The sequence below is a fragment of the Melanotaenia boesemani genome, chromosome 1 (assembly GCF_017639745.1).
Source record: "Melanotaenia boesemani isolate fMelBoe1 chromosome 1, fMelBoe1.pri, whole genome shotgun sequence".
NCBI classification, from domain to species: domain Eukaryota; kingdom Metazoa; phylum Chordata; class Actinopteri; order Atheriniformes; family Melanotaeniidae; genus Melanotaenia; species Melanotaenia boesemani.
The window spans coordinates 23314907-23323946 of NC_055682.1; the positions used below are offsets into that span (position 1 = coordinate 23314907).

General features: G+C 41.4%; 1 protein-coding gene across 1 annotated transcript in view; it reads right to left on the reverse strand.

Annotated features, from left to right (window-relative positions):
• Positions 1-2708, reverse strand: part of gse1b (Gse1 coiled-coil protein b) — a 166127-nt gene extending 163419 nt beyond the window's left edge. Inside the window, exon 1 of the mRNA XM_041984980.1 lies at positions 1009-2708. Coding sequence (XP_041840914.1) covers positions 1009-2664 — 1656 coding nt within the window. The 5' untranslated portion in view covers positions 2665-2708. The remainder of the gene's footprint in view (positions 1-1008) is intronic.
• Between the last annotated feature and the right edge of the window lie 6332 nt (positions 2709-9040).

Below are 9040 nucleotides of genomic sequence, written 5' to 3' on the forward strand. Positions count from 1 at the left end.
GGGAGTATCAGTGTCCCTTTGCTTACCCATTTTAGGAAAGATCAGCTTCTCATGGCACTAAATAGAATCAGATATCTATTACTAATATGGTTGAGAATATTACTGATTCAGTTTTAACACTGGGCTGAAACTAACAATGACTGTTGCAGTCATATTTCATGCAAACTACTGCTTAGACTTCTGTTCTATGTCGTCATTTATCACTTGATGTGAATTACTGCAACTCTGCTTTGGCGATCTTGAATTTCTTATGATGCACATGATCTTGTGGGCACCATGAGGTATTCAGGTTGTTAGTTTTATATGTATCAACTGTTCCAGGAAAGTCATATATGTTGTGACTTTTCAAAAAAGGACCGGTTCACCCCTCATTTTTCTAGTTTCATCCAAGTAAGCTTTCAGGTTAAATTAGATAATGACAGAACAAAGACATTTAACTAAAGACTTTTAACATTCACTGAACAGGTGAGAAATGTATTTTTGCATTAGGTGAATTGTGAGAAGAAATATAATATAGACTTACTTTTAAGTAACCTTAAAAAAACTTCTTGTGTCACTTAAAAATAAACAAACTGACACCTACTTATTCATGCTTGCTCAAATAAACACATGAACACAGCGATCTCTGGGCCGCCCTTGGCCATAGTTTTCTCCTTTGTTTATAGAAATGAATTCTGAAAAAAATATTTTACTCTTTTTAGTCTGCCTTCACACACGCACAAGAATGATAACTCACTTGTGTCCAAAGCAGAACAACATTTTGTACTATATAATAAACAAACAGATTATGCTAATTCAGTGAAATATGATTATTGCACTTCATTTTAATAGCACCTCTTGTTATTAGGTGTAAAGACTGCATCAGGGTAAACAGAGTCAGCACCGACCTGTGGAGTGGAGTGGGGTTAACAAATGAAGGGAAACTGTGATTCTAAACGAGCTTATGAATTCACTGAGTGGAATACAAAAAAATCATCAGGCTGTTCAGGATGCTTGTTTTATTCTTACCTTCTGTCTAGAGTGTGGCGAGGCTGCTTCTGAATCTTTCCTCTCCCCAATTGAGGCTCCATGTCCCATTCTTGCCCCGTCCTGCTGCATGCTCTGTCCCAGCTGCACCATTGCCTTGCACTCCATACAGGATCCAATCACCAGCCTCCTACCATCATCCACCAGGAGCGTGCGAGGGCTGCGAGGTGCATACAAAAACACAGGTAGCCGAGCCACAGTGACAGCACTGAGTCTACCTTGCCTGCGCTGTTGCTGCCTGCAGAAAAAACACACAAACGACTCACAGCTGTACTGGCGGGCCCAGGGGGAGCTGGGTGGCTGGGAGTTGGCATTGGATAAGTTAGAGGTAGCAGCAGTGGAGAGACCCTTGCTCTCATGCTGCGCCCACTGAGCATGCAGGTCATGATAGCAAAGATTACAAGCTGACACCAGGCCTGTGGCATCAACTGGCTTGGCCCTTGGTGCAGGAGGTTGGACTGTGAGAAATGGAAAGAAAGGCTCCCTTTCCCCACAACGACCAGGTGGGTTGACATGCAGCTGGTATTCTCCTCCTGCTCTCAACTCAGCTCCGCACAGGTAACACACTGAGATAGAGCTGTTGGGGCGTGAGGCCACCCTGGTCTGAGAGTGGGCTGTTCCAGGTCCATCAAGGGACATAGAAACATGGTACCTGATGAGGAAGGAGCTGACAGATGTGATGAGGTCTTCGCTGAGGCTGAGACGATATGCACTCCAGATATCCTCCAAAATAGAATGGCACTGTGGGCAGCAGTGCACACGGCCATTCCTCACCCCATGAGCCTTAGGTGGGCAGGGCAACATATTGATGAAAGGAAAATACATCACACTGCGGGATTTGCCAACACCAGCTTGTGCATACACTTCTCGTGTGTCTCCTCTGCACTCCAGACCGCAGAGGAAACAAGTCTCGTGAGAAGCTTTATGTTCACTAATGCATTCTGTGGACCCTGATGATTTACTATCTTTTAGAGTGGGCTTGGAAGGATGCATAGCACCAGAGGTCTGGTTGAGGGGGACTACATACAGGCGCTGGAGGACAGGTACATCAGCCAGCTGGAAGCTCTGCCATTGCTGCATAAGAGAGGTATGACAGCTGCCACACACAAGGGTTGTGCCCTCTGGGCTGATAGGGACTGCACCTCGCGGAGCAGAGTGAAGCCAAAGAAAGGGAAAGAAGGGCTCTCCCTGCGCCCTCTCTTGTTTCTGAACACTAACTTTAAAATGGCCATCACGTCTGAGCTCAGTGCCACAGATATAGCACACACACTCCTCTTGACTTGAATCTGCAGTGTGATGTGCTTGGGTACTCTTTCTGGCTGAGAGGTCTGTGACAGGTCTCAGCTGAGTTGCTGGGCCAGTTTTGCGGACATACATGTCCCTGTCATCATCACTTGTGATGTTAATCTCATCGTCATCGGAGATGTCAGAGTTTCTCTCCCTGGAAACAACCATGTTACATTTAGGGATGACAACAGCCGTGCCAACAGAGGACAGCGCAGGGTTGGAGTTATCCTCGGCTCGGAGCAGCAACGATGGATGTCTGGATGGAGCACAACTGCTGTCGGCAACACGCTGGACCTGACGCGGCTCTACATGTCTAACATTCTCCTCCTCCAGCCAGCGCCTGTTGCGCATAATAACACCGTTGTCTTGCACAGGTGTGTCAAAGAGAGGATTGTCATAGCATCGCTGAGGGAATCTCTCCTGGGACTTTGCCAGAGATTCTGATGATTGACAGACATTATTCATAATTTTAGCACCGCGCCTCGCCGACTGAACACTGTCTGCTTTGGGCGATCCCTGCGCCCCATAAACACCCACCGGGTACCGCACAGCCCGTTGTGAATCTGGGCTGTTTTTAATACTGATGACATTGTTTTTCCTGTTACTGTCTCTTGGAGATTTGCCAGGTACTCTTAGACACTTGTCTTTCCCCACACTGGCTCTGTCAACTAAATCCATCTCCTGATCTGATATGTTCTCGTTTTCAGAAAAAGATGAGAAATCAGACTCCGCGCCTCCGTCGTAGTTCTGGCTGCCGACACTGATTCTCCTCTCCAGGTCGTAAGAGATGTTCCACTCCTGTGGGACCCGCCGAGAGTCGCACTGGTAGGGTCGTTTCAGCCAGTACATGCGCTTCTCAATGGGCGTCCTGCTCCGCTCGAAGGAGTTCCACTGCTCCGTCAGAAAGCAGTGGCACACGGCGCACACCAGCGCATGTCCATCCGGGCTCAGCTCACATGCGCCCGGGGCTGGCTCCTGGTTTTGAAGAAATGGGAAAAAGGGAAACCTCTCTTTCTGAAATGTCACTTGTAACTTTATTTCTTTTCCCGGTGTCACTCCGCTTCCACATATAAAACAGTGAACGAGACCCCCCAATCCGTTCCGCTCAGTCCTGGAAGCGTTGCGGGGCAAAGGGCTGTCTTCACCGGTCATTGCTGCAGCCATGAGTCGGTGTTTCCGAGGTAAGGGTGCCAGCTCCTGGTCACGGGGGGTGTTCATTGTTTTACAACACCCAAGACTAGGCTACATGGCATAACGTCAGCAACTAGGTCATACTCGTGACAAAGATTTGTCTCCAACCATGCAATGAATTTTTGTCCAACTTACAGGAAGATCAGACAGGCGACAGTCCATTGAAACAGCGGCGTGCAGCGAAGACAGCAAACCGTTACGTGATACTTTGCAAAAACAGAGAGAATTTCAGTGATAACATCCACACAACAGAACGGAAATCCTTGTTACTTGAAGTTTCTAGTCCGTATGCTTGTACTTGAGATTACTGGTCGTTTATCCAGCGAACTTTCCTGCCTGCGCTGTGCAACTTTGGCTGCTAACTCGCTCACACTGTACACAGCGCCATCCCCAATTCATGGGACCCGCTTTGACACCCCAAAGACAACCTCCACCCCCTGCCAGCCCCCCAGTAATAGTATTGCACAGATTATGAGCACACACTTCTGCTGCAGCTGCCCGCGCTTCAAAGAAGTGCTGTGCACATGTCCACACTTTGGGCTCCTCTCGTGCCAATATCACCTGCAAGCAAAACTTCCACAAAGCAATCATAGTGATAACTTTGGATTATTATTATTTTTTGTTTGTTTGTTTGTTTGTTTTTTGTTTTTTTTTGTCTGATTACTGTCTCGAGGAAAATGTTTTTCAAGGAGACTCAAAATTTATTTAGAATTACAGATAATTTATTTTTGTTTGCATCACATTAACATAATCACTACAGCTGTTCCTGTATAAAGGAGGTCACCGAGTCGCTCAAAGACGAAGACACACACAGTAAAGGGGGAAAAAGCAACATAATTAAAAAACCAAAAATGACTGATGATATATCGAAAAGTTTACTGAAGGCTACGTCTGTCTCATTGAGAAACAATATGCTTAGCGAACAACCCCTTTGAAGGCACATTTTTTTTAGGAAAACATGCAAATGAGGTTTATGAGAAACATCATGTAAACCCTGACACTAAATATCATAAGTTAGTGAAATACCACATGTCAGCAGCAAAATCAGAGGATGCTTCTCTGTGTTGGCCCTGAAATATTCACCACATAAGCAAAACTTTGCATAAACTCCTATATGGCTTATTTGCAGTTTGGGGGAAACTGAAACTTGTTTGACTGATGTTTTAGCAAGACTACAAATCCAACAGCATCTATCTGTCTGTCTGTCCGTCTGTCTGTCTATCCCCATATTTAATGTTCTGTTTCCTTTGCAGACCTTCAACATCTCTAATTGTGAAGCACAAAGCAGAGTAATCTCATGTTAAAAAGTCACAATCTAACATTTTGTCCGCTGTCCAGTAAAACCACTGATGTCAGAGAGTCAGAGATGTCTCCTTCTCCACTATCTACTTCTTTTTATCATCCTTTTTTATCATCCTCCTTGGCTTTTAATGACCAACAAAACCACTTCAGCTGAGTTCAGCTGTTTTTTTATTTATTTATTTGTTTGTTTATTTGTTTTTGTTTGTTTTTCCAGGTTTTAAGAGAAATTGTTAACAGTGGACGTGGAATTCCTGAATGATGCTTACCAGTCATACAGACAATTCACACAGACAGGAGAAAGAAGAAAGCACAAGCACAAAGAAAATATGTTTTCCTATTGTTTGACATATAAATGTATAAGTCAGTTATAGTAAAATTACTTTGTTTTCAGATGAAGCGTACACAATGTGCCATCCATGGAGATTTACAATACTGCCTTGCACTGTTACATCTTGGTACTGCATCAACTGGGAAATCCCAGGTGTCAACAGGAAATCAGGGATAGAAATATTAATTAATCAAGTAAATAAGTAAATAAATATACAAAGAAAGAAAGAAAGAAAGAAAAAGCAAGAAAGAGGGAATGGGGAATGTTGGTCCATTTCATACCTTCAGGCCCTTAAAAATCCTTCAAACAAATATTTAGAAATCTCCTCATGACTCATATCATACTTATATCACAACTTCTCCTCCTTTTGTGGTAAATGAGGCAGGAGAAAAGCATGGATGAATTCAGAGGGGGAGTGTGTTTATGCCATGTGGTGTGGGGAGTTGAGAGGGTGGGTGTACTGACCTTAACTTAACAACTTGTTTTTTTTTTTTGTTTTATTTATTTATTTATCTTGTTGTTGTTGTTGTTTTTTGTTGTTTTTTATACAGTAAGTTTACATGCTGTATATCACAATACAGCATTCAAACAGAGAAAGCCTTAATGCATGCACAAGAAGTTTGTAGTTTTAAAATGGACTTTCCCTTAACATGCATACAGCTGATTTTCACATTAAATTATATATTATTAAATTCACAAATGTTTATGTCTGTGAACATGCAGTGCAGACATACATTATGTCTGTTTACAGCCATTTCTGCAGGGTACTCTATATGTGCCAGGGCTCTTGGCCATATGGGAGGCATTATTTTACATCCACACCACAGGACCACAGACTTCACCAGAGACCTTCTGGGAACTGGACATGACAGAGGAAAATATGAAGAACAGACAGTGAATATTTTACAAATTTAGAAAAAATATATGTATCAAGTTCTAAGACTTTACAGAAAAATTAAAATAAAGTCTACTTAAACTATAAAAGCATTTAGAGAGGAGGTAGAGCACAGACAATCTACCTATGGGCCATCTTTACTGTAGATGTTTTGACTTGTCACAGCAGAGCAGGACCTGTAACTTAAGTGTCTCAGCTGACCAATCCGGCCTTCATATGTGTTTATCGGGAGCATTAAAACTTAAACCAGTACAACTAAGATTAATCATGCTAAAATCCTGACGAGAAATAGAGAAACCTGTCCAAAAGCAGGTTGGTATTTCCAGAAACTTTCTTTATTGGCACAGTTGACAGGTTCTGATGTTTTAGGACTACAAGTCTCAAATATGCAACCGGTTTTCTATTACAACAATTACAAAATGTGTTTGTAGTGGCCTTAATTCCAATTACATCTACATGAGAATCTTTTTGCCTTACTTCAACCACCTGTAAAATTCTTTAACTCTTAACACATTATCCTACTTATGTTGGTGCTTCTGTCAAAGCTTATTCCCCCAACTTAAAATGATACAGGTGCACCTACTGCTTTATCTTCAATTTGACTGACTTGACTTTTCCCTCAAGACTGAGCAGACCTGACCAGGCCAAAGCTCACAGACAGCCCTGACTCTTCTGTAACATTTTGCTACACAACCCCTTCTTATTTCCTTCTTCTTTCTGTCACCTTATTTCCCAGCTTATGTTATTCATATAAATCTCAAGTTGTTTCAGATATTGTTTAAACGGTTATAACAGAGCTGGTGAATGTTGTCTCATGGCACAACGTTTTATAGTGATAAAAATGTGAAATACTCTGTGACCACTATGTGTCTGTTTTTTAATTCATTCTTGTTGCGTTCAAGTAATGTGAAAGAAATTTTGCTGCATATGGTAATCATTCATATATACTCAAATAATAATCACATGTATATTCAGTTTTCTTTATTTATTTATTATTGTTAATTCATTCACTATTACATTTTCATATTGTGTTCTCATTTTACAGAATACTGAAGTTACAGTTTTCATTGTGTATGCGTGTGTGAAGTCAGACTGACCACTTTCATCCCAGAGCTCTGATATGGCAGAGTTGAGACTGGTTTTCGCACCTGCTAGATAGCAATAGTTGTTTGGCACATCAGCTTGTTGTGGTGTGTGGGCTTTGTCTGAAAACTGGAAGAAAGTGGCGCCACTCAGTCTTCTATTCCTCATTTATTATTTTGCTGTTTGACCTTCAGCTGGGGACCAGCTGAATAAAACTGTTTTTCTCTGATGAATCATCAGAGTCTCTCTCGACTTCATGCGAGTCAGGACGACCACTCTCAAGTAATTCTTTATTCAATACTTCTCCTGTAAATAAACCTTACATACTTTTACTCATTCCAGACTCTTTGTAATTTTTCTACAACAGTAACTGTTGTTTTTGCATTCTCTTGCTGTTTCTTCATGTGTTTGCTTTTTCAAGTCAGTGTTTTGACACATACCAAACTGCTCATTTAGGGTTATTTATAAAAACCTAGATAGTCAAGGTAAGGCATTAAAAATGACATGGATATTATGGTTATGTGTTACAGTGTAATTGGTTGAAGTTTGGCATGAATAACAACATAGTTAAGATCAGGAAAACATGGCTGGTATTACAGCTACCGTTAACAACATATTGTAGTAAAATATCCTAGGATTACTGGAGCAGTGTTGTGTCCCCTTTACTAAAACACAAACATGCTGTACACATGAACCACATATTCAATTCGGTTATCTGACACTAAAGGTTATGTGGGATGGCGGGAAAAATATTAATATTCTTTGTCTATCTCTACATGACAGTTTTCTTAAATGTGATTCTATCATGATTTTTACTGAGAATAGGCTTGGGTTTTCTAAACAAGTCTTCCAAATGTAGCTACCATATAGGTAATCTGTTTATACCCTTAGTTACGACCCATAACGGCATCCTATAATGTGCCACCCTGACAACTGACAACAGGTAAATCCATCTTATATGATTTCTAAATTAGTGAGTTGTTTCCTAGGTGCTGGAACCAATCTCAGCTTCTACCAGGTGAGAAGTTCACCAGTATATTCCTGGGCCAACACAGAGACATGCGAGACAAACAACCATAAATGCTCACATTCATTCATAGGGTTTAGAATAACTGATTATCTAACTTGCATGCTTTTTGATAGTGGTAAAAAGTCATAGAATCTCGGCAGAACCTACAAATGCACAGTGAAAACATGCAGACTCCTCACAGAAAGGCAGCAGCCTTATTGAAAAATGATGTTACCTCTCCCTTCTCCATTCGAGACTGTAGTCAGAAACACTGCATGTCTCAGGCTAGGAAGATCTGTAGTGACTCCTCACACCCCCACTAAGAGCTGTTTTCTTTCTTACTTACTTGAGTATTTATCACTACTACTTAATTTTAATTTACTTTAGCAGTGTTGTATTCAAAATACAAATATTCAAATCTCTGCACCTTATCTTCACCTGCATTTTAATATATCCTTACTCCTTCACATCTGTATACTGTAAACTGAAGCCTATTAAAACTAGATTTTGTTTCGTATCCACCTGCAGTATACAAAATAACAATAAAGTAATTTTGTATACTGCAGGTATATATCTATATATATATATATATATATATAGAGAGAGAGAGAGAGAGAGAGAGAGATTGTACAAACTGTTGTGGGTTGCAGGAGTAAGTGAGATAGATGTTTTGAGCCTGCCAGGGCAGGTTAACTGTAAGAAAAAGTCCATGGATGAGTCCTCATTGTTTATACGTCATTTGTTTATTAACGTTTTAAAACAGCAGATATCTTTTGATGCCAGAAATAACAGTCGTGTTTAGCTGCCAGCTACAGCTCTGTATCCTGCCAGGCAGGAAGTCAGGGTGTACATGCCACTACGGGGAGGTAACACAGGACATAAATCAAGCCGCAGATTCGGCAGTTCGGTTCCTTGATGG